General features: G+C 42.0%; 1 protein-coding gene across 1 annotated transcript in view; it reads left to right on the top strand.

Annotated features, from left to right (window-relative positions):
* The window catches only part of NTN4 (netrin 4), a 149,250-nt gene that overhangs the window by 70,627 nt on the left and 51,724 nt on the right, over positions 1–26,899 (top strand). Inside the window, 2 exon segments of the mRNA XM_021006486.2 lie at positions 16,318–16,444; positions 21,414–21,602. Of these exon segments, the coding sequence (XP_020862145.1) occupies positions 16,318–16,444; positions 21,414–21,602 (316 nt within the window).

The following is a 26,899-nucleotide window of genomic DNA, read 5'->3' as shown; positions in this document are numbered from 1 at the left end:
TTCCAATCTCAAATATCAAAGTTAGCTTTTTATAAGTCAGCATTTCTAACATTGTTTCTCACTCTCTACATGAGCATACTTAGTTATCAAGAATGTGTTTTACAAGACTCACCAAGAAATAAGCAAATTTGCGATATGAAAAGAAGCATTTGAATGAATGAATTCAAGGACAAAAGACTGCAGAAGAAAACATGCCCTAGCAACTGGCTTCTTGTATAATACTCAGTGGCTCATTTATCTTAAACAAGTCAACTTTTGTAACAGCCTTTGCATAGGATAGAATACTTAGTGACAATCAAACAGAGCTGTCAAGAAGAAAGGAAAAGAGTGGAAAATGTGAGCTAGGAAGGAAAAGAAGAACATTGTGAGAGAATACAAAGTAGTGTGTGACCACGAATTTTTCTTTAAGACAGCCCACAGCTATGAGAACACAGTGAAAAAGTGAAGGTCTCCATGTTAATGGAGAAAAGATACGTAGGAATGCCCCTGCAGTAACTCTAATGGCTTCTACTCTACCCCCAGATTATTACAAAATGCCTTTTATTTCTCAAGATACTGAGAATAAAAACATAAAACCTTTCCCCAATCTCTTGTCAAATATTACCTGTCAGCTGTCAGTGGTTGCTTACAAAATGAGTTGTAGTAGAATAGACTCTTACTTTTCTCACTTTCCTAAATTCTTTCTTACTAACTGCCAGGTTGATGAACATAGAACATAATACTATAGGTTATATATTGTTGTCTTTGTTTTTTATCTTTTCCACAAACGTATTCAATATAAATGGGCTCCATAGAAATAGAAGTTGTCATGGTTCATGTTGCCTACTAAGGAATGTATACCCTAAAAGGTCCTTAATATGTCTTGTAGGTGGTGGTGGCAGACAAACATCTTCCTGCTGACATCACTGCTCTGAGATGGAGGCTTCTGGTATTTTGGGAGTCTCTTGGGAGTTCTATTCCCAGCCTTGACACTGAATTGCTTTGTGACCTTGAAAAAAATCAAAGAAGTGTGGAAAGGCAAGCATAAGGAGGAGTGTGAAAACAACCCTTAGTTGAGATTAAATAAAAGGAGCAGAGAGACATGGATTTTTATGGTCATTGTAGTAACTTGTCATAGGTAGTGAGGCATTTGACTAAAAAAAAAAATCAAACTCCTTAGCCAAGTTTAGAGCATGTTCCATGTGCTACTCTGGTGGATCTGTATAAATTGCAGTGAAGGGTGGTGAGCAAAGCTACAGCAAAGTTGGTCAGACCTACTAATCCCCTAACTTTAGCCCCACTACCTTGCACCAATGTTGATCTTTAGGCGAGGTGGAGGGTAGAGGCTGTATAACTTCCCAGTATATTTTTAAAATCCAGAGATCCAGATTCATAGGTTCAGAGATTGAGAGCTTAGAAGCAATTGAGACCAATCCCTTATTTTGTAATTGAGGAAACTAAGGCACAGGGAAATCAAGTAGTTTGCCCAAAGTCATACAGCTAGCAAGTGTCCAAGGTAGAATTTGAGCTCAGATCTTCTCATTCCAAGTACAGGACTCTTTCAGCCTCACCACCCCCTAAGTTTTACATATTGACCTTCCCAACTCCGTGGCGGAATCTGACCATAAATGTAGCCCCCACTTAGATGATTAGTACCAGGGTTCTGGAACAACACAGATGCACACCCAAAAGAAGAGCCCCAGAAGGTGTCAAGGACATAGTTATCACTAGTCAATTAAATTCAGAAATGTGCAAGGAATAGTGCTAGGCACCGAAAATAACAAAAAAAAAAGGTTGGTTTGGTTTTTTTTTTAAACAATACCTGCCTTCAAGGAGCTTACATTCTACTGAGGTGATACAATTTTGTACATAAATAGAAATAATTCAAGGATCTGAAGACACAGAAATGAGACGAGAGATTATTCCAGGCCTAGGACAGAAGATTCAGCGGCAAAGAAATAGAGAAACATTAGACAAATGGGCAATACTGTCAACTGGTATTAAGGGCAGCTAGGTGGCACAGTGGATAGAAGGCAGGTCCTGGACTCAGACTCTTCTTCCTAAGTTCAGATATGGCCTCAAATACTTATTGGCCGTGTGACCCTAGGCAAGTCACTTAACCCTGTTTGCCTCAGTTTCCTCATCTGTAAAATGAATTGGAGAAGGAAATGGCTAACTGTTCCAATATCTTTCCCAAGAAAACCCAAAAAAGGGTCACAAAGAGTATGACACAACTGAGAAAATGAGTAAACAACAAACAAAATCAGCTGCTATTATCCTTAGGTCAGAAAAAAACCATATGGGTACCCTGGGATTTTAGTACTACGCAGAGGCGGCTGAAGTTTTCAGTAGATGCTATGTCATCGAAAATCTACACATGTGGGCTAGGTGATTGAAATACAGAATGAATGACATTCCATTTCAGTTAGGATACATGACACCTGGCGATCGTCATTTACTGACTTCTTAATTCACGAGCACAACTAGCTAATTAGGTTTAAATAATTGGGGGGAGGAGTGGCTGAGGTGCCAACCCCAGAGTCAGGTGGGCCCCTGGCCTGGTGCTTCTAGATGAGCACCTTGGTAATTTACCAAACACACACAGATATACACACAAAAGCATTTGTACCCTAGGTTCATATCTTTAGATACATGTGTATGTTATGTGTCTGATAAATGCATATGTATAGGTAGGTATTTTTTTAATCTGATGGGACAGAAAAATTACTTGTGATATTCATCTTGTGACAAATGCATCATTATCAAATCTTTCAGTATTCTTTATGCTCAAAACCTGAGACAGTTCGTGCCCCAGCCTGGCACATAAGACTTACCCCGGGGACATCATCGAGACATCCAGGGGCAGCCACGTTCCCTCATCACAAAGAGGCTTCATTTAGCTCACTATCTAGCTCTTCCTTTCCTCTTCCTGAGAGAATCAGCTCTGCCCCAGTGGTTGATTGCGCTGGCCTTGCAAACTCACTAGCTCTGAGGGTCTGCTTCTCCTGGCTGACTGCAAGAAGCCCTGGAGTGTTGGGGGGTTGGTGCAGTTCTTGGGGCTCTTCCCAGCTGTCACTGCCCTATTCCACAGCTCAGCTGCTCTGACTTCCTTAGTGCGTCCACAGCAAAGGTAACAATGCAACATGCTCACCTAGTAACATAATACACAAAGAACAACTAAGGAACAGGTCTATGCAGTGAAGTAAGAACAGAAAAATCTCCCAAGTAAGCAATAGTGTGATCTTATCTAAATGTAATCTTCATAACCCTCCTGGGCATTACAATTTTTAGTCCAACGCTATTTGCATTTTTATGGTAGAAATATTTTTTACAGTGCCCAGAGGGAAGACAAATTGCCTGATGATTCTGAAAAAGAGGAAGCTACCAGAATTAAGTTCTTGAAAATGTAGGGAATTCAAACATGCTGAGCTACAATCATGGATTTTGAAATGGCATTTTCCAAAGTAAATCCTCAAGTAAATGTGATAGAAAGCGTCATTAGCTCACTTTATGTAGTAAGATAAGGGATGGCAGAAATATGATTTGTTCATTAAGAAAATATGCGTGGAAAAGACAATCTGACAACTGTGTTTTCCAAAAGAGGTAATATTTCTGCTTCTGAGTGTACGGCCATAAATACAAGTAAGGTCCTCAGCCCAGAGAAAGATAGGCCCCTTCTTTGCTCTCATAAAGGTGAGCAAAGGGTGAGGAATCCCTTCCCACAGTTTTCTCCTAGGAACCCAGAATTCAAACTGTGCCCTACTCTAAAAACACTTTTATTGATGTAGGTATAAATTAAAAATCATTGCAATATTTTAAACCTTCTTTCATCTATTAATTTTTGAATAGTGTTATTGTTCAATTGTTTTTAAGCCTCAAAAAGTGCTGGCATTTAATTGACTTGTTTTTTAAATCGTACATATTGAGCAAACTTTTCTCTGCCCTTGGGCAAGTTCTAGCTTTTTTCTTTCTTTTTGCTTTCTGCAGGTAATAGTGCTTTAAAATTTGCAAACTTCTTTATGTACGTTATTTGTCCCTCACAACATCCTTGTGAAGCAGATACTTTAAGAATTGCTATTCCCATTTATAAATAATGAAACTGAAGCTGAGAGGAATTTTATAGATTAAGAAACTCAAACTAAGGTTAAGAGACTTTCCCATGGTCACACTACTAATAATAGTCATAGATGGGATTTGAACCCAGGTCTTCCTCACTCTAAGTCCAGACCTCTATTCATGAACCAGGAGTTCTTAACCTTTTTTGTGACATGGACCCCTTTAGCAGCCTGGTTAAAACCTATGGACTCCCCCAGAATAATGTTGCATAAGATAAAATATGTAGGATAACAAAGGAAGCTAAAAACATTGAAATCAAAAAATTTTTTTAAAAAGTCCATCGACCCCAGGTTAAGAACCTCTGCACTAAACCATGTTACTCCCTGGGATGGGCCGTGATATATGTTGAATTATATAAATCACAGATCTTGGTTTCTAGTTGCTTATTCTAATCATTGTATTACAACCAAACAACAATTTCAAGCACTCTGAATTTGTACCAGTTAATTTGGAATGTATAAAGTTGTTGGGATGTTTTTGTTTATTTGTTTGTTTGGAGGTTTTTGGTTTTGTTTTTATGGTGGAGAGGAAAAGATTGTACTGTCTCTAAGCACCCTTAGAGATCCTGGTTTCTGATGCCAGTGGTATTCACATATCAGATGAACTGACATTTGGACACACAAATGAAAGCTTTAGGGCATACAGACGTTTGTACACGAAAAAGTGGAAATATGCCAGCAACCTAAATTTGAAAAGGACTCATTTCAGACGCTAGGGTATTTGTGATATTGTCGTTTGTCATCTTCATAACCTAAATAAAAATTGACTACAAAAGCCATCTAACTGTTATGTGAGAGGAAGTTCCTGAAATGTTGCCAGTCTTATCTGATGAGAATAGTAATAGCTTGTATAGATGTGGTGGGTTAAGGGCCACAGTAGGGAAGAACAGATTGTAAATTCATTTATGGATCCTATTCACACTTCTGTTGTTAACATTTAAAAATAAATTTCATGTCTGTTGAATGTGGGCTGGCAAATACTTCCAAAAGGCCAGAAGTGCCACCTAGATCCAGAAGGCCGACTCCTTAGGAGGATGGTGGAATCTACCTTTGAGCTCCCAAGAGTGACCAGTAATTTGGGTGGGGACTGACCTAAATTTATAATGGACCTCAGATATTAAACCAAGATGAGAATTATTCAAGCCTTCCTTTACCCAGATGCATGGACCAGGGTAACCCTCGCAACAAATGTGCTCCTTAGAAAGATACACTCTGGACAGTGGAAACTTTTAAAAAGCTAAACATTCTTTGGACATTCATTACCAAGCAGTCCAAGGGGATAGTCTGCTAACGACACCCCGGCAGAAAATCCAGTTAGGATTCTATACTTCCTGGTAAAGTGGGAAAAAAATTATATCTAATTCATTAAATCAGATCCTAGACAGAATTAATTATGTGAATAGTTGTGGAGGATTTCTAAACCCCAGACTGAAATTTTTGTCTTTATTGGTAAAGTTTACTTACATTCACCTGATCCACATTTTCCTATACCGTCTAACCAGGACCAGTCCTAGGCAAAATGTCAAAGTAGTCAAAGTTTTGCATTGGTATTCTTTGATCTTGCTTTTTAATCATCTTTTCCCCCTCTGCCTTTCCTCTCATTTGGCAACTCCTATCTCCCCTATACCAAGATTAGGTGTTCTGTTCAAACGTACAGACAAAGCAGTTAATGGCCATAATCCCCTCCACCTCTTAGCCGATGATGGTTTAAGATGTTCCCTTTCCTGGGGTATTTGCATTTTAATAAATTACTCCAGAGGACAGAAGAGTCTATAAGACTAAAAAGAATAAAATCTTGAATGGAATTTCTAACTCAGTGATGGATAGTGAAAGAGAGATTTGGGAAACTGTGGACAAGCCATTAATTTGACCATGATAGTATTTTTTCCCTAGGACTGTCTTTATTTTCTCACTGCCCATATGGTCTTGACAAGAGCCATTTTCTCTAGAATCAAATACATATTAGGGAGCACAAAAAAGGGTTGTTCAGTTGTTTACATTATTACTTCCATGTACCATCTTAATAGACAATATTTTGGATACTTACTTTTTATCCCTAACTCCTTCACGGTCTCTCAAGCAGCCTTTGCCTTTAGACTCAGTTATGGTTTTTATGTTCACCACTGTACCCTCTCTTCTGTTAAATCACAAGTGCACACTCCAAGTTCATAGAAGACATATTTTCCTCAATAAAAGTTTGAGAATTTCTCACAAGGCATTCTTTTTCCATGAAGGGCCGTGTTATTACATTGTTGATCATGTTTTTTGTCCAGAATAAAAAGAGCAGGTTTCAACAGGCTAGCCTATTATTGTAATTTATATCTTTGCATGCATAAGATATTCATTCTCTTAGGAGTTGATCCTTTTCTTTAAAAGGGACACACTGCCTCTTTTACAAATATTTTCCCCCGTTCATATCATATCCAAGTTACTGGTTAGATATTTCCTAGTTTTAAATAATTTGTTCTCATAAGATGGTAGTTCAATGAGTTGCTGAAGTCATCCTTAAATAGGCATTTGGTGGTGGGAGTTATAAATAAGGCACCATTCCCATCTTCCATTTCTTGAAATTCTAATGTTAATATAGAGTAAAGTCATTGAAATTTTACATGGAATTCCAAATTACAAGATAATGAATAAAAATAACAGAGAACAGAGGCTGGTGCAGTAATTATATGAATTTATGACCTGATGTTACATATTAAATACGTTGTTGAAAAATTGGTTATAAATCAAATACTATATTCCCATTCACTTCCATTATAGTTTTCAATAGGGCAAGAAGAGGTGGGAAATTCAACAAACATTTGAATATGAGCTCTTTATATCTTCCCTGGGCCTCAGTTTCCTTGTATGTAAAATAAAGGGATTAGATGAGGTGGCCTCTGAAGTCTCTCCAGCTCTAGATCTGGGATCCAATGATTCTGTGATCTTTCCTAGAAAAGATCTCAGTTACTTATTCTATGTCCCTTCCTAAAAGAATTCTGTTAAATTCTCCAGGAGCATAAATCACATTGGCTCCCAGCCTTTCTAATCCTATTTTGGTGAATTTCTGTAGCATAAATCACCATCACGAGAATGGGTAACCTATCTTGGAGGCCAGAAGGCTATTGTTTTTAACACTGTTGAGTGGCTGGAAAAGTCTTCATTCTGGTTCAAGGACAGTCTGAAAAGTAGAGTAGAGTAGGGAAAGAGAAACATGTGCCATAATGTTTAAGAAAGATGGATTGCCATTTTGGCCAGCATATATAGGGCAAATCTCAATGGCAACCATGTACTAGGGGTTAGAAGGGGGAACTACGCAACTGTGTTTGCTTTTTATGAGATACTGAAAAATACAATCCTAACTGGTTGGGTATGAGGTTAATTGCAGGAACAGCTGCGTGGGACTGCTGTGCCTCAGCTCTTCTTCTCCACTCAGGAATGGTTCTAGAGTGGTTCCTCCCACCCTTCAGTGCTTACTCATAGGAAAGTTATCCTACCCTCACCTGCAGACTCAGGCTCAGAATTTTAAAGCTAGAAGGAACATCTTAGAGGTGATCTAGCTCAGCAGCCTCATATTACAGATAAGGAAAGTGAGGCCTAGGAAAGCCAAATAATTCATCCAAAATGTGCATGACTCTTTCATATGGCCTCTGTTACCAAAATAGCTGAGTATTAATAAACATGTTGTTGAACAAGAGGATCTCTTTTCTTTACATTAGACTTCTGGTTACTGTTCATTGTGGGCATAAGCTTGTAGGAGTCTCTGTATCATAACAGTTATAAAAAAATACCTGAGAAGAAAGTCTCATTTGTAGAGTCTTGTGTTAGAAGGGACCTAAGAGACCTTGCTTCCTGCAATATACTTTACAGGTCATTCTCTAGCCTCACATAAATGCTTCCACTAGTAGGGGGCTCCCTATTTTACTAGGCAAATAATTTCAGCTTTGAACAGTTTTATTCGGAAGGTGCTTCCTAACATGTAGAGAAATCTGATTCCTTTTAATTTCTACCCATTGGTCTTAGTTTTGCCCTCTGGAGCCACAGAGACTTAAGTCTAATCTTTCTTCTGCTTGACAGACCTTCAAATATTTGGAGATAACTATCAACTCTCTGCCCCCCCCCAAGTCTGTCAACCTCATAGCTTCCCCCTCCAGCCTTTTTTTCCTTCAGGCTAAATCTAACCATTTCTTTCAACCAACCCTCATATGATAGGGTTTCTAGTCCCCTGGTTGCCTTCCTTTGGAATGTTCCTATTTATCCATGTCCTGCCCAAAACTGGGAGCCCATAACTGAACACAGTGTTCAGCCATAATAGTTGCCTCTTGCAATGAGTTCTCGCGACTTTCTGTTCTACTCAGACTAGCCTAATTACTGTATATAACATCCCTACCTCCATGCCTTTGCATAAGGAGTCATCCATATCTGGAATACTCTCCTTCCTCGCTTCTACTGGAGAATCCCTGACTTCCTTCAAAGCCCAACCTCACTACCATTTCCTTTTTTTTTTTCCTCCTTTTTGGTGAGGCGATTGGGGTTAAGTGACTTACCCAGGGTCACACAGCTAGTAAGTGTTAAGTGTCTGAGGCTGGATTTGAACTCAGGTCCTTCACTGTGCCACCTAGCTGCCCCCTCACTAACATTTCCTATAAGCCTTTCCTTATTCCTTCAGTGGCTGGCATTATCTCCCTCTTGAAATTACTTTGCTTATACTTGTGCAGGAGCAAGTTATATCCTCCTAGTAGAAGTTAAGCTCCTTGAGGGCAAGGCCTCCCTCTTGTCTTTGTGCATTCCAAAGTGCAAAGCACAGTTCCTCACCCGCATGTAGTTGCTTCTCCAGTGCGTGTTGAATGGACAATCTAGTTGTAGTCTGACAAAAGCAGACTGTTTTGGGATGCTTACCTCTCTTACATGGGACACCAGTCAGTAACAAACAACTCTACTGGATTTGGGCAGGGAAATTTTTGACATCAACAGAGAAGAAGAAAGAATTCCCACTCTAACAGGGGGCTCAAAGAACTCACAGAATATAAAAGAATGTTGGTAACAAAAAGGAATTGCAATCTGGTCATTAAAGTAGATCTGAAACCTTGCAACTCTACAAATAGGCACAGAATTCTTCTTCAGGAGTTATACTTAATCAGGCCAGTCCCAAGTGTTATTTACCTAACCCCATTTGCCTGATCCTTTTCTAGTCATACGTAGACCAAGTCAGATCAGTTTAGTATACTCAATGTCTCCTCTTCTTCAAGTGTCTTTTTTTTTCAATGAAGACCTAGTTTTACTTGCACATTCTTCACGAGCATCAAATAGTGGGTGATCTCTCAAGCTTGAACAGCAATAGTTGTATCGCTGAGGAAGGATTTCTTGTTTTAAATACTCTAGGTAATGATTTACAGCTATTTTTGGTACCTTGTCAAAATGACAGCTCCCTGAATTTTTCTGTATGCAAAAAAATTTGCTGGGCAGACATTATTCAGACCCTGGGAGGTTTCTCCAAATCCTCAGCATGTGGGAGCAAGGGAGTGCTCTGAGGTCCTCCCTGGGGGGTGGGAGTGGGGGAAGAGGGAGGGAAATGATCCGTCTTCAACATCCCGTGATACATGTGAATGTTTGATGAGGTGACCCTCGATGTCTGGGATGTCTGTGGCCTCTCAAGCCTGGAATTCATGGCCTAGGACAAACCCTTAAGCAGAAAGATGCTAGGTAAATCCAGGATCAAAAATGGTACAAGATGGAGATAATAAAAAGAGTCAGGTACTTTTTAAACCCTGATTACCTTTTTTATGCATTTGGAGCCCATTCACAATCCCAGGGCACAGACTGGAGAAAAGAAGTGAAAAAGAGAAGCGTGAGAGAACAACATAAAGGAGGACCAGAGGAAGGGCCAAAGGAAGATGTGTGTCGCTCCCATGTTCAAAAACTTTCAATGGCCCTTCACAACAAAGCCCCAAATCCCTACTTTGGTATTCAGGGCCCTCTACCATCTCATTCTAAGCTAACTTTCCAACTTCTTCTCCAATTGCTCAACATAAACTCTCAGCACCAGCCAAATACCTTTTTTTGTTCCACCTTCATGCCTTTGCCTTCTTCATTCCTAGCAAGCAGAATGCCCGCTCTCCCTTGCTCCACCCCCCTTCTTTGCTTTTCTAGAATTCCTACCCGTCCTTCAAGGCTAACTGAAATTCTCTCTCCTCCACTAAGTTCTCCCTTTTCCTAACTGTTGTACTATTCTTTTTCTTCATCTATTTGGACTTTAACCCCTTCTTGCCTTGTGGTGGTAAACTTTTTCTTGCATATGTATCTTATTTCCTCAAACTGATTATTATAAGTTCCTTGTGGACTGAGTCTGTGTCTTAATACTTCTTTGTATTTCCTACAGCATAAACCATAGTGCCTTGCAGTTGGCTGTTCATCAGTAAGTATTGACTGATTGGTTCTGGTCAGCTGTTAGGGGCAGGGGCAGATGCTACTAGCCGTTGTTGGAGGTGCTGTTCTACGGCACTCATGTGCTAAGTTACCTAAAAGTAAGGAGATTGAGGAAGACATCTGTAAGGCCTCTGACAACAACAGCAAGCTCTGTGAACCTCTACTACGATACAAGAGCATGACACAAATTCAATTAGTATTTATTATGTGCCAAGTAGAGGCAGTGTCTGTCATAGAGTCAGAGATACCTAGGTTCAAATTTCACTTTGGACATTTACTGGCTACATAACCAGGGGCAAATCACCGGCCCTCCCTCGTCCTGGATCTATACATCTGTAAAATGGGACTATTAAGTACCTCACAGGGTAGGAGTGAAGATCAAATGATTAGTGCATGTAAAGTTCTCTAAACCCATGTCAACCATTATTACTTCCCCTTCATAAATGAGTCTTCTCAATAGAAGAACCACCTGATTCATGGCAGATTCTATGACAACAAATATAAGGTGCTCTCCAGTTTACTTTTTGTACTATGATTTTGTTGTATCAAGGATTTCTTGAAATATGTGTCAGGGTGCTATACTGCTGGGAGGAAGGGGGACCCAGAGCTACACGTGAGACAAAAAGCAAACCAGCCTAGTCTGGGGTCACTTATCAGCATGAAGATGATTTCCCACTCTAACAAAAACCAGGTCCTCTGAGTACCCCCTGAACAAAGGAGGGCCTGGCTCAAGACTTCTGCCTTCCCCAGAAATGCAAAGATGAGACACTGTTCCTGGGACCCAGACCCCAGTGGACCATTCAGTTGGAGGAACACTGATGCACACAAGTGGACAAGAAGGGGAGGAGCCCCAGCACGATGGGAACGGGGGTCCCTGGCTCTCCTTTTTTTTTGAGGACTCTGCTAAGCTTGAAAAATAAGTTGCTCGGCCCTGTGGAAACAAGTTTCTGTGTCAGCCGGCCAGTCTCAGGCCCTTTCTAGGTTCCTAAACAGAGGCAGAGGAGGAAGTCACCACTTGATTAGACTTACTTCAGCTTGTGCTGCTTTTGCTGCTGCTCCTGTCCTCCACATAGCCCTCACTTCAACCATTAACCATTCTGGTGCAGTGGGGCTTTCCCCCGTCTCAGAGTCTGGCAGCTGTTTAGTAGTGGGTCCTGTGCAAGAGGTGGCCAGGAGCTCACAGGGCCTTCTTTTATTAAGGGCAGCATCATTCTCATTGCAGATACAGTCTGCCAGGCACTTCTGTGGCTACATCAAGCAGCATAACAGCTGTGTGTAACTAACACTAGGAAATAGTGTCGGTGGCTTGGAAGTCTTTTTGTTATATAAATATTGCAGTTGCAGTGGAATTTTAAGCAGTGAGATTTGACTCATTTCTCTAGTGACAGAGGGACTTCATCAAGATGCTTGAGATACATAACATTTATTTATTCTATTTTTAATTCAGGTAATCATAACCCTCTCAACCTCCCCAGGCCCCTGCCTCTCTCCTCCCTGGCACACTCCAAGGAGCATACCTGGCTCACCAGAAGAAGGCTGAGGAGCTCAGTACTCAATTGCACCCATACTTCATAGGGCATAGTCAAGCCTGAGCACATGGGGGGAGGAGGATTCCCTCCAAGTGATTACCCCCATTATAGATTCTTTATCTAATTTTCCCACCTCTATTACCATGTCTTTTTGTGCCCTCCCTAAGCAATGCCCTCTTTGCTGCCCCTTCTTAATTATGATGGAATAGATATGGTTTATTCTAGGAATTCTGACTCTAATGCTGCCCAGCCATTTCAACAGATTTGACACAACAGAGACTAATTTTTAAAAGTATTTATTAAGCTCCTCCTATGCACCAGCTGCTGCCAGATCAGGGTGTCAGCACTGTGTTCTTGGAGTGTCTCTCTTTCCCCTTTCTGCTGCTCTTCTCCAGCTGCATCATCATGTCTTCAGTATACCCAGATTCTTCAGGCTTAGAGAAAGATTTCCACTCAGTCCCTTTCTCCAAGATTCCCTTTTGTTTGAAAAGAGCATTGAGTAATCAAGCCCAACACAAAAGCATATGGTCTTTATTGAACATACTCCTGGTGCAGAAGTTCTGCAATGAGACAGATTTACTGCTCATTCCTGAGAAGTGAAAAAGCTGAATTAAAACAGACCTAATAGCAATAACAGGTCCAAACACCTCTGCAAAAATTGAAGAAGGAAATACCTAGGCATAACTTTGACTCTTCAGAAGCAGTTCAGCTTGGCAGGGCACTTTAGGTGCTGAAAAACATGAAAAAAAAAGTGGTATTGAGCTTGGGTAGAGCTGTATGGAGAATGCTCACAAACCCATGGGCATATTGAAAAAATCATGTCCGAGAAGAGCTAGGTCCTCAATGAGGAACTGTAACCTGGGTGTGGAGGACCTGAGACCACAGAGGAAAATTCATAGCTTAGTGATAACCAACGTTTATGCAGCCCTTTTTTTTTTAGTCCCTAACTGTGATTACATTGGTCTAGGGAACTCCCAGTGAGATCATCCCCTCTATCGATCTAGCAAGAGTACATGTGCTCTGCAAGTTTTAGTTGTAGAAAGTTACCTGGGACACTAAAGGTTCAGATGACTGGCCCCAGGTCACACAGCCCCAGAATGTGTCAGAGGTGGACTTGAACTCGGGTCTTTTTGCCTTCAAAACCAGCTCTCTATTGGCTGCATCTTGCAGCTTTCCATATACCACTTAATGGTTACATCAAGGCACTTTGACATGGATTATCTCATTTAGCCTTCACAGCCCCCAGCTAGTACTTATCAGAGGAGGGCTTGGAGCTTAGTCTGGAAGTCAGGTAACAAGCATTTATTACGCACCAACTCTGTACAGTCAAAATGTAAACATAACAAATTGGAGATAGTCAACATAAGCAAGGCACTAGCATGAAGGAGGTTCAGGAAAGGCTTCTTTTGGAAGGTGGGATTTTAGATGAGGCTCGGAAGAGACCGAGGACGCCAGGGGGCAGAAGGAGGGAGAGCATTCCAGGCATGAGGATCAGGAAGTGGAAATGTGTGGAGCTGGGAGCTGGAGTGCCTGGTGCAAGGAGCAGCAAGGAGGCCAACGTCACTGGCTGCCAGAGTGCATCGTGGGGAGTAGGGTATAAGTCGAAAAGGTGGAAGAGGGCCAGGTTATGCGTGCTAAACAGAGGATTTTTATATCTGATCCCAGAAGTAATAATAGGGAGCCACAGGGGTTTATTGAACAGCAGAGGTGACATGGTCAGACCTGTGCTTTAGGAAGATCACTTTAATAGCTGAGTGGAGGGTAGACTGGAGTGGGGAGAGACTTGGGCAGGGAGAAAAACCAGTAGGCTTCTGTAATGGGGCTAGGATGAGGTGAAGAGGGCCTGCACCAGAGTGGCTGTGGCGTCAAAGGAAAGAAGGGGCTGTATGCAAAAGATCTTGCAAGGAGAACATCGACAGGCCATGGCAACAGAGTGGGTGTGAGCAGTGAGCGAGAGAATGGAGGATGACACTGAGGTGGTGAGCCTGTGTGACCGGGAGGTTGGTGACCTCTGTAATAATACAAACATTAAGAAGAAGAGAGTCGAGGGGAAAGGTCACAGATTCAGTTTGGAACATGTTGAGTTTAAAATGTTTATGGGACATCTAGTTCAAGATGTCCACCAGGTAGCTGGAGATGCAAAACTGGAGGCTAGGAGAGAGGTTATTTGTCGTCACTCAGTCACGTCCGGCTCTTCATGACCCCATGGACCATACTATCCATGGGGTTTCCTTGGAGAACATACTGGAGTGGTTTGCTATTTCCTCCTCCATTGGGTTAAGGCAAACAGACGTTAAGTGACTTGCCCAGGGTCACACAGCTAGTAAGCGTTTGAGGCTGTATTTGAACTCAGGTCTTTCTGACTCCACACTTAGGGCTCCATTCACTGTGCCAGCTAACTGCCTCAGGAGAGAGATTGGGGTTGAATAAGTAGATCTGAGAGTCATTGAATCCATGAAAGCTGATGAGATTGCCAAGGGAAATAGTCTAGAGAGAGAAGAAGACCCAGGACAGAGTCCTGGGGGATACTCAGCATTAAGGAATGAATCTGAAGGGTTTAGATTTGGGGTTAGTTCTTTTCACGGTGCTGCACTGCCACTGACGTGATGACCAGACATGGCAATGGTGGTAGCTGAACATGTCTAAAATAGACGTACAAGACTTATGCAGCATCGTGACCATGTAGAGTTATATTGTTTGACCTCAGTCCGCGTTTCTCCCACTTTAACAAAACAAAACAAAACCAACTTTTTTCCCTATCCCTTGAGGGATAAAAGGGACTGTTCATTCAACAAACAAATTTATTTTTAAAAATATATTATGGGGCAGCTAGGTGGTTGCAGTGGATAGAGCACCGGCCCTGAAGTCAGAAGGACCTGAGTTCAAATCCGGCCTCTGAACAGACACTTGTCACTTACTAATTGTGTGACCCTGGGCAAGTCACTTAACCCCAATTGCCTAAAAAAAAAAAGTGTGAAGTGCTTGCTGCATATAGAGCACTATTCTAATTAAAAGCAACCAGAGAAACCCTTCATCACACAACACAATTACATCAACAGAAAATAACTTCAACAGTGATGTAATTAATATTTACATAGCACTTTTGCAAAAGCACTTTCTTCACCACAACCTGGGCAGGTATAAGTATTGCAAGTATTCACATTTTTCAGATGAGGAAAGAGAGAGAGTGATCTGCCAGAGGTCAGACTGCTAGTAACTAATAGCACTATGATGGGAGTCCAGGTTCTCTAACTCCAGATCCCTTGCCCATTCCCCTCTGCCATGCTCTCTCCCTAGAGAGATGACTCTATTTCCTCTTATTCTCAGAATACCAGGAAAAATCTTTGCTTTACATGCTATACACATTTAGATCAGTGATCGTTAGATCAGGGTAATTCTTGAGCCTAGCAAGTTTTTCCACATGCAATCTGTAATATTTTTTTTAACTCTACAGAGCGTATTATGATTATGTGGCTCTTTGGGTTAATGGCGATTTCAAGTATAAATCAGCATTTTAGCTGTAAGGACCACTTATTTCATGAAAGAGGTACCAAAAGAAAGAAAGCTCTTAAGTAGAAAAAAAAAAAAAGGACAGTCCTTGGGATCATGAATCAGTGAGAGCTCTATGTTATTTTGAGAGAGCAATTTCCAAATTGAATTCCAAGGGTTATTCCTATGTCCATTCAGAGCATTTCAGACATGCTGAAAAATGACTGCTCTCCACAAAGATGATTTCTGCTTCCTCTTTTGTTCCTGCAGTTTCCTCCCTTTGTGGTGCCTCCCCCTCTCTTTTCTGCCCCTGGAAATTTTAGCTTTTCAAGTCTATTTCTGCTAGCTATCCTTGACCACCCCAGCCTCCTCAGAACTCTCCTAGCATTTCTGTAGCAATAACAAAAATGATATTTCTTTATATCACTCAAGCCTAGTACCTTCCCCATAGTAGATACTCAGTAAATATTTTTTGGTTGTTTTGTTTACAGATCTCTGGGTTAATTTTCCTTGGGATGCCTTCAGTATGTGCTTAAAAAAAAAGAAAAAAGGCTATGTTTGTGACTTGCAAGTTAGGACCACACATCTAACAATCAGAAGAAAAAAAAAAGGTGTTATTCAATCTTCAAAAATCCCTGAATACACTGAACACAGGATCTGCTGGGATTGCAATTAATCCTTCAAAGCAAATAAACATCAAGAGGGGAGAGCCAGACACTGTGGCCTAGATTGTGGGAAGCCCTCTCTTCCCTGGCATCCCCTGCAATCACGGCTCTGGTTTATTTTTGTTGTAGGTACATGGAAAGTGTACGTGTAAGCACAACACTGCAGGCTCGCACTGCCAGCACTGTGCCCCCCTCTACAACGACCGGCCCTGGCAGGCTGCAAACGGCAAGACGGGGGCCCCGAATGAATGCAGAAGTAAGTAAGTGACAAACCCCAGACACGCAGAAGCCTTCTCTGTACCACAAACTCTTCTGGGGACACTTGTCTCCTGAGTCTTCAGAGGCAACAGGGTGGGAGAAAACAGACGGTGCTAGCTTCTTCCAAAACAGCTCGTGGCACGTCGCCCCCCCAACTGATGCATCGACCATTGAAAACTGGCACTGTTTGTAAAGCTGCCAGGTTGCCCGTTCTGCCAGGAATGGGTGACTTTGCTTAGATCCTCTGCGGAAGGCCAGCACTGATCCCATGACCTGCTCCTCCACTCCACCTGAGCCTCACAGAGGGATGGTCCATTAGCGCACAAGTGTAGCACTTCCTTAATCAAAAACTCTGACATTCCTTTATGTGATCATAACCTTCTATCATCTCTCTTTATGCCTCATCCCTCCTAAACCTGTTTTTCATGTTCATCAAAATCTTCAATCCTTTCACCTCTCTGTACTTTCTTATGGAATTATCCCAATTTTCACTTAACATTCCTCCCTTCCAAATCTCGACCCTCTATTTAACCAGTTCAACCCTACACTGTCATCTGCTCTTGAATCTCTTGACATCATTCTGCTCCCTCCCCACAGTTTCTGACAATGAGGCCCTTTCCTTGGTAACATTAGCCCCAATGATCTTATCTCCTCCTCTCTTCTCCAGCAAATTGCAATCTCAGTCATCTTTTTTCTCTAATTTCCAACCTCAGTCCTTCCCCATTATCTCCAGATATACCCAAGGTATTCCCCCAAGGGTCTGTCCTGGGCCCTTCTCTTCTCTCTCTCCACTCCTCCCTTGGCGACCTCATCGGTTCCCTTGGGCTGAATTCTCTCTCTGTGCCAATAACTCCCAGATCTGTATATCTGGAGAGTCCCAGTCCCTCCCCTGGGCTTCAATCCCACATCAACAATTGCCTATCAGATTTCTCAAACTGGATGTCTTGGAAACATCTCAAACTCAACACACCAAAACAGAAAGGATTCTCTTTCTTCCCCCAAGCATAACCCTCTTCCAGACATCCCTGTTTCTTTTAAGGACACCACCACTCTTCTAGCATGCCAGGTTTGGAACCTCAGCATTATCCTTGACTCCTCAGTCCCCCTCACTCCACAGATCTCATCATTTGCCACATGTTGCCATTTCTATTTTCACATCTCCAGCACCTGATGCTTCTCTCCACCCACACAGGCTCTCATTACTTATCATCTAGATTTTTGCTAATTTATCCTAATTAGCCTCTGTGTGTCAGTTGGTACCCCTTCCAATCCAGTCTCCACACTGTTGCTAAACTGATTTTCCTTAAGCACACATCTGAACCTACGACTGTCCGTATTCAGTAAACCCCAGTGGCTCCCTATCACTTCAGGGATACAGAATAAACCTCTTTATTTGGGTTTTAAAGCCCTTCGTAACCTGGCCCCAGCCTGTGTTTCCAGCCCCATTGCGCATCACGCCTCCTTCAGCACTCTCCAGTCCACCCAAGCTGGCCCTGTCTCTGCTCCTCCCAAGGGCCATCGCATCTCCCATCTCTCTCCCCATGCTTGGACACTCTCCTTTCTGCTCCATGAACCCCTGTTCTCCTTCAATTCACAACTGGAGCACAGCTTTCTAGTGAAGATTTTCCTCATCCTTCCCCAATTGCTACTGTTCTCCCTACTTTATACTTAAGAATACAGGTACAGATGAGACCTATAATTTCACTGGTAGAGGGAACTCACTCCTTGGTGATGAAATTTCCTCAAGCAAGGCAGAGCTGCCAGGCAGTGCAGTGGATGGAGTGCTAGATCCAGAGTCAGGAAGATCCAAGTTCAAATCCAGCCCCAGACACTTATCAACTGTATGGTCTTCAGCAAGTCACTTAAATTTCTTTCTGCCTCAGTTTCCTTATCTGTAAAATGAGGATAATAATAGCATCTACCTCCCAGGGTTCTTTTGAGGATAAAATGTTAGAGTGTTTTAAGAGGAAGTGCTATGAAATGCTAATTCTCGTTATTATTATAACTTTACAATTTATAGTTCTATAGAATTTCCTAGGACATTGAGATATTAAATAAATGATCCAAGGTCACACAGTCAGTGTGTCTTAGAAGCAAGTCTTGAACCTAGGTCTTCCTGGCTTTGAGGAGAATTCTATATCCGTTGCCTCTTTCATTGATTTCTTTTTATTTGTGTATGTTCTTTTTTAATTTATTCTGTTTGTACTTATTTTGTACTTGTTTCCACCCATGAGAAAATAGACTCCAAAAGAATGGGGATTGTTTCATTGTATTTATATCCTCAGGCCTAGCACAGCAAAGGACACTTCAAAGGCTTTATTGAATACTTCCTGAATTAATGGATTGGTTTTATAAAGCAAGCTGGCTAGATACATCAAGTCACTACTGGTATGTGATCAAAGCTGCTACAGCATCCCAGACAAAGAAAAAGATTTCATCAAGGGCACTTTGGATGATAAACAAGATTCCAGATAATAAGCTGTACTACCCTCTCTGGGCAGCCGTGAGTGAGGGTGCACTTCCCCAAGGACAGCCCTGAGAAGGTGGTTGAGGAAGAGAGCTGGGGAGGGGGTGAACCGTGAAAACTCCAACCATGTGCTTGCTCCATTTCTGCAACTTCACCTCCAATTTTTCCAGCTTAGCCAAACTACTGTACTTTAAAAAATATCCTATAAATGTCATAATCCCTAGGGAAAAACTTTTTTTAATTGTTTTTATGAAGGGAACTCCTGATCAAGGTCATGGATGAGCAGCCTATAGCACTGGTTAATAACACATGGAGCCCAAACAGGATGATTACAAAGACCTGGGCAATTTGCCAGCTGCTGACATCTCTAACTAAAGCATTCATTCGAGGCCATGACTATGAGCTTGAAGACCAGGTTATGATTCCTTAATGCTTCCTCTATAGTTGATGCTAATTTCTCTCTAGGGAATTGACTTAACACTAAAAATCGGACATATTCCTATGGGCAGCCTGACCTTCATAGATTTATCCTGTGTATTCTCCTACAGAGGAGAAAAATACAGGATGCATTCACCAAACATTCATTAAATGCCTATTGTGTGGCAAGTACTGGACTAGGTATGTGGGACAAAGACAAAAATCAAACAGTCCCTCCTGATTCTACTCTTGCTCTCTTTGTCCCCTAGCCCTCACAATGGTTCATTGTGACCAAGTCCCCCATCTTGTTAGCCTAGTACTAATACAGAGCCCTGTCTTGTTCAACTATTCTTATATTTCTCTCTTCCTACCTTGTCCTACAACCCTGAGGCCTTATTCTCACTAGGTAGTGAAGCCCTGCCCCCTGCACTCAGTCCCTTGGGCTAGCTCCTTGTTTCCTGCTGCTAGATCCCCCCACGCTGATTGCCTTCCTGCTTGCTACTCACCGCCTTTCCACCTGGATGTGCTGGGGCTGTACAACCTGTTTGTGGGGGTATTCTCCTCTTACCCAGTGTTGCTCGCCCTGTGCCATTCATCTGTCTACTTTAATCAGTGCCTATTGCTTATTGTTACGTTCCCCAACCATCTGCTTAGGCTCCCTCCTAGGGTTCACTGCCCGGATGGCTCACCTTATTTTGGCAGATCCATCTGTTCTCAGAGTCACAGCCTCAATCTGTCCCAACCACTGGCCACCAACTCCTGGTATTGACAGAAACTTAGATTTTCCTAGTATCTATAAGATTTAAAGCTACGTACTATGAGCTCCATCTTTTCAGGCATCAGTTAAGGATATGATTCTTATATTTGTTTATGAGAAATGTTAACAATTGCCCTTAACTATATATCTGAAATCATTATGGTCTCTCTATATGTTCCTTATCTTGTGTTTTTAGAGTATTTTAAATTAAGAATCTGACCTGGTACCATCATATATCAAGAAAACACTGAAAAAACAATGGCAAAAATATTTTAAAGCAGAATTGCAATCAAGTTTATATTTTTATTCTAAATCACTTCAAATAGTTTATACAATTTTTCCCTGTTTCCTAGAGTGCCATTCTGGCCCTTTACATAGAAACCAGTTGCTCAGTTAAGTCCATTAAGAAAAAGAAAAGAGAGCGTGCTTCTTGAATCTGTGGAAAGATAATCGGTGAAATATGTCTAGGGAAATTAGTATTTGAGAGATAGGGCAGCTGGCTTACAACGGGAACCTGTGGTTTCTGAAGGAATTTGATTTCTCTACCCTAACTTCATACTCTCTAGCTATACCTCAGAAATATTGTTCCAAGAACAATATGTTCTTCTATTTGTTGTACTTTGACTAGAACTTTTGGAAGTAACTCCGGAGTGTTAGCTTAGGCCAATCCAAATTCAGCAAGCACCTATTAAGCCCCTGTGTTCAAGGCATTGAGCTGGGCACCGAGGATACGGATATGAAACAGATATGGCTCCTGCCCCCATGCGATTCATAATCTAGTCTGGGAGATAGGGCATGCTTACATATGCATGTAATGCAAAGTAGATTATGTAGGCAAAGGAGAGATCCTGAGAGAGGGCCAAATGAAAATTTGAGGAGGGAGCAATCAATAGGTCAGTATCTCTTTCATAGGTGGTCATGTTGCACGAGTTTTCAAGCTATCAACTGGTTAAACTGGTTACTCATTAAAGCAACCAGAATGGGGCCAAGGGATGCCCAGAAACAGGCCATGATCACTGTAGGCTTTTTGCAGCTTTATCCTCATTGCAAAGAAGTGAGACATTTTGGTCTGTAGTTAACTTCCTCTCTAATATAAAGCTCCACCCTGGAAATTAGTGATGTTCCAGTTTCTTTGTTTAACAAACAAGTTTTAACTTTGTTGTTTCCCTTAGAACAAAGAAAGATCTTGAAATTTTGGTGTTTTAAAAACAGGTACCCAGTTTACCCTGACTACCCCTTAACACTCTGAGTCTTGAAAAGCCCTATCACAGCTCACACTTCTGCCTCGTTTTTCACCGTGTGCTTTCCTTCTCTCCTCTTTCCCAGCCTGCAAGTGCAATGGCCATGCTGATGCATGTCACTTTGACAAGGATGTATGGCGAGCATCAGGAAATCAGAGTGGTGGAGTGTGTGACAACTGTCAGCACAACACAGAAGGCCAACACTGCCAGCGGTGCAAGCCAGGCTTCTACCGGGACCTTCGGAGACCCTTCTCTGCTCCAGATGCCTGCAAATGTGAGTGACTCCTAGGGAAGAAGCAGAGGTTTAAAATGGAAGGGAAGAGAAGATGCCTTCCACTATTTGTTGTTTTAGTCTAGAGGAGTTGGAAGGAAGGAAGGAAGGAAGGAAGGAAGGAAGGAAGGAAGGAAGGAAGGAAGGAAGGAAGGAAGGAAGGAAGGCGGGGATACAAATAAAAAAGCCAGAGAGTCCCCATGGAAGGCTTCATACAAGTCAAGGGAAATGTCCCATGGTCTTTAGGGCTTGGTGGCAAAACAGATGGTGATGCTTCTTCAGTGTGATTTCTAGTGATAGAATCCTCTCGGGTTTTTTGATGTTAAACTGTCTGATAGAGCCAAAGACTTTGATGGCAAGAACTTTCCTTTCTGGATCTTCAGTAGCTGTGGCTGCAGCCCCTGCAAGAGTAGTTGCCAGGCTTCATCTGCACAAGGAATCCTTCCTAGGATGATGGCTAAGGGCACAAGGCTGGAAGCATGGCTATTCCTATGGCTTTGGCATTCACGGTCCTGGGATGTTTTCTTCAGAGTCTGAAGGGAGATGGTGGCCCAGATGGAGGTGGGGCTTTGACTTGCCTGGGACATCTAGGGGCCTTGCTGCTTCAGGTTGGCTGGCGTGGCTGCACTTGCGAGTGGTAGTTCGGTCACAGCAGGGGATGAGTAATATGAATAATAGGGTAAGAATAAGAACAGAGCCTCTGATTTTACTTCTATAGGAAACTGCCTCTTACCAGTGCAGGTTGGCACCTTCTCTGAAGGTGACTTCAGCTCCTGGAGAGCTGCCAAAGGCATCAAGAAATTACATGTACCTGGCCTTGGATCATACAGTCAATATGGATCAGAGGCAGGACTTGAACCCAGATCTTGCTGACTCCAAGCTTTGCCCTCTACCCACAATGACATTCTGCCTTGTTTGTAGCATTTTTATTAGATGAGAACACCATTATGTAAAATAGCACTAGAAAACAAGGCTCAACTAAGAGGACAAAGAAAGAGCTAAGAGAGGGATATTGAAGGAAAAACCATTCAGAAATGGACCCTCAGAACAAGAGTAAGCCATGTCTAGTCGTAAGCAAGGGAAAGAGAGCTAGGAGTGGTTTTTACATTTTAAAATAAAGCTTTAAAACCATTCTTAGCTTACTAGCCACACAAAAACAGGCCCCAGATGTAGCCCTGGCCATAGTTTGCTGACCCCTGACTTGGAAGATTAATTTTTAATTAATAAGAAGACTACAAACTGCACCAAAATATAAACAGAATTTAGTTGGTGAAATGAAAAAGAAAGGTTACTTGCAAACTGCCCTTGTGTCATTCTAGTGTTGATCGCTTAAAGAACAGAAAAGATCTTGCTTTCCCTGGGACTTGACGTTGTTAAACAATGCACTGTGGATCATAACTAATATGGGATCTACCAGTCATTACTTCGCCTCCTAAAATGGCTGGAGTCTCAAAGAGCAGTTGTGCTTTCTGCTGAGTTGTTGGCTTAAACCCAAGAAAGATAGTTAGTTTTGAAAAAAGTAGAATCCATGGAGATCCGTGTAACCTATGTGACATTACTTAAAACAGGTAACTATGAAGGGTAAACTTGGAGATGAAGCAAGTCCACGTGAGTGTGTATGTGTTGGGGGATAGAGAACCTGCAGAGCCAGCGCTGGGAGGGAGTTAGTGTGAGGCGGAGCCGCAGCCGGAGTGCTGCCCCACTGAGGATGTCTTCCCTGCTCTTTTCATATCTCCCAGACTGGTCAGATGGCTAACAGCAAACTCTCAGCTCCTACAGAACAAGAACCAATTCGTTTTGGTTTTGTGCACTACCTCGCACGTCAGAGGAGCTTCGTCAATGTTTGTGAATTGACTAGAATCACATTAAGGTTCAGTAAAAATTGTTGTCCCCCATTTGGCCTGCTCCACAATGCCCTCTGAAGGTAGAGAACAAAATCACTCCTCTCTGTTACGCCAGATCTAATGTCCGTTGGGAGTGCCTTATTTTTAAGGCGAAAGCTGATTTTAAATTGAAAAGACCCTATCCCATTAGCAGCAGAAAGTGTCCTCAGTCATTTATGGGATCCTAGCTCCAGCCTTTTCCAAGTCTTATTAGTGTTGAAGGAAGAGAGGGTGAATAAGCATTGTCATATCCCCCATTGTAAAATGCAAGAAGATAGTATGGTATCCATTGATAACTACAGTGTTACATGCCTTTTATTTCACAAGGGACATGGAAAGACCTAATTGTTTTTAAAGGTTTGTTTGTAAAAGCGTGATATACAAAGGAAGGAAAATTGAAGAATCCACCAAGGGATCCAACAGGGGCAAAATTTATAAAAACAAAAGAAAAAATGCCCAAGCCTTAAAATACAATGTGCTGTGGGAGTTTTGCCCAGGTAATCAGGGCCCATAGAAATGCCTCCCTTTGTGGGGTTGTTGTTGTTGTTAGACTAGAGCTCTGTTTACAAGCTATGCCTCTAAATCCTAGTTAATGCAGAATGGTCGCCAACCCTAAGTCTACAAATGAAAAGATCCCTTATCTTCGTGCACTTGTGAAAAGAGAGGGAGATAGGATAATAAGAATTACTTTTGTCCTACTCATAGTCAGTTAACATTTATTGAGCCAGCAGCCAGCTCTCTTAAAAGACTTGTGCCTGAAAGATTTTATAGGCTTTGGTCAACATTAAGGGCTTAACAAATGCTTTTTCATTCATTCATCCATCCAGTCCAACCCTTTCATTTTATACATGAGGAAACTAAGGTCCAGAACAATTAAATATTTTGCTCAAGGTCACACAGGTAGTAAGTGGAAGGATTTGAACTCAGATCCCCTGACTTCAAAGTCATCATTCTTTCCATTATACTGTGGGGCATTTCTGACTGAGCCTCAGTTCCCAAATCTATAAAATAAGGATAATAATATTTACATTACATACCTCAAGGAGTGGTTATAATAATATGGTTAGTATAATATGTTTGAAGAGATTCTTATTTCCCTAGCACCATCAGCTGACGTGGGACTCACCCTCTGGGCTGTACAGACGTGGAGAAGATACAGGCTTTCCCTCTAGAACTGCCATCTCTATACTGTGTAGTTATAACCAACAAATAAATAGCAAATATTTATCCAACTTCCACTGTGTGTAATGTATAGCTGTGCCCTCTCTGAGAATTGATAAAGAAGGTAAAGATTCAGCTCCTGCCCTGATAAAAGTGAAATGTGTAAATGGCTGTGATCTTTATTCTGGAGCAAGTAAAAGCCATGATCTGGGGAGTGGAAGAGTTCCAAGTATTCTTACCTCCATTTTAGATAAAGGTAGGATTTGAGAGCCGCTTGTCCTTCCGGAGAATTAATGGTTCATGTGAAGGTGCCCAGCTGTGTGTGTGGACATAGTAAGTGCTACATAAGTCGGCTGCTATTATTTTTAACAATGAAGAAGGACAAAAAGCTGATGTCATCCTCAGGAGACTTAGAAGGTGGCTGGGTATGCTCATGACAACTTGTGCTCAGGGCCTCACACAGAGTCATTGCTTAATGAATGCTTAGCTGAAGAGAGGTCGATTGGAGGTAATTAAGAGTGTGTGTGCATACCTCTATATCTGTTCTATGTGTGTGCATATATTCGTATATCCGTGTGTGTGTATGTATATAAAACTGCAGTAAAACCAGAATCCTCACATTCAGCAATTTCACAATTAACAAGTCCTCTCAGAATGAAGTTTCTTTGTAATTAAACACATTTTTAAAAAACCCTCTATAAACCATGCAAGCCAAGCTATTTCCTAGCCATCTTCTTCACAGGGTCACACAGCTAGTGAGTGTTATGTGTCTGAGTTCGGATTTGAACTCAGGTCTATCCTGACTCCGGGGCTGATACTCTATCCACTGCACCACCTACCTGCCCCAGCAATTATCATCTCTATGTCTTAAATCTACCTATCCACCCCAACCCCGCTACTGACCTTCAGACTTAAAGATCCAAATGCCTATTAAACACCTTGAAATGGATGTCTTGTAGACATCTTAAACTTACTTGACTGAATTTATTATCTTTCTTCCCAAACTGGCCTGTCTTCCTAACTTCTCTATTATTATTGATAATGAATTCAACTTTGGATATGCTGAATTTAAGATGTGTACAAGACCCTGGGCAAGTCACTTAACCCCAATTGCCTTGCCAGAAAGAGAGAGAGGGAAGGAAGGAGAGAGAGAGAGAGAGAGAGAGAGAGAGAGAGAGAGAGAGAGAGAGAGAGAAGAGAGAGAAGAGAACAGAAAGAAAGAAAGAAAGAAAGAAAGAAAGAAAGAAAGAAAGAAAGAAAGAAAGAAAGAGAAAGAAAAGAGATGATAATTGAATCCATGGAAGCTGATGAGATCATCAGGTGAAATATTACAAAGGAAGAAGAGAACAGAGCCTGGGACAGGGCCCTGGAGGACCAAGGTTAATCATGTTTATCAGGCACTACCTGGATGAAAATCCAGCAAAGGAGACTAAGAAACCATCAGACAAGTAGGACAAGAGCCAGGGGAGAGCAATGTCAAAATAACTTAAAGAGAAGAGAGTGTCAAGGGGAACAGGGTGATCACAGTGTCAAAGATGCCAAAGAAGTCCAGAAAGATGAGGCTTGAGAAAGGCCATTAGATTTGGCAACTGAGAGATAGATCCCTGGGGTCCTTGGAGAGAGAGCAGTTTCAGTTGAATGTATTTGGAAGCCAGACTACAGAGTTAAGAAACAGAGAATGAAAAAAACGGGGGCACCCATTGTAGAGAGCCTTCTCAAAGGGTTTAGCCCAAAAGTGGGGAGAGAGGATGAAAGCTAGGAGGAACAGGACCAAATGAGAGTTGTTTTGAGAATAGAGGAAATGGGGCTGTCTTTGTTGGTCGGGAGCAGGGAAAGCAGCTAGTAGGGAGAGACTGAAAAGTAGAGAATGGGCCTGATAGGGGAGTGATCTGCTGGAAAAGACAGAATGGAATGGGATCACGTGGGCACATAGAAGGATGTGCTTTGGCAGGGAGAAGAGCTACTTCATGTGGGACTGGGCATGAGGAATCAGTGAGAGAAAGCCTCTGAGTGATGGGAGATGAAGGAAGAAGAACGCTCTCAGTCTTTTCAGTGACATATGAGGCAAAGTCCTCAGCTGAGAAAGTGGGGAAGGGGAGAAGCCATGGAGGTTTGAGAAGAATGAAAAAAAAAGGCGACAGTGATTAAGAAGGAAAAAGGAAGTTCAGCAAAACCAGGTAACACAGTGACCGCATCTGACAGCACAAGCAGCATGCCACCCCCGTATTGCTGCACCTCTCCAGTGAAAGGAGGGAA

The sequence above is a fragment of the Phascolarctos cinereus genome, unplaced genomic scaffold (genome assembly GCF_003287225.1).
Source record: "Phascolarctos cinereus isolate Bilbo 61053 unplaced genomic scaffold, phaCin_HiC Scaffold_1;HRSCAF=81, whole genome shotgun sequence".
Classification (NCBI taxonomy): domain Eukaryota; kingdom Metazoa; phylum Chordata; class Mammalia; order Diprotodontia; family Phascolarctidae; genus Phascolarctos; species Phascolarctos cinereus.
This window is presented reverse-complemented; position numbering and strand designations above follow the sequence as displayed.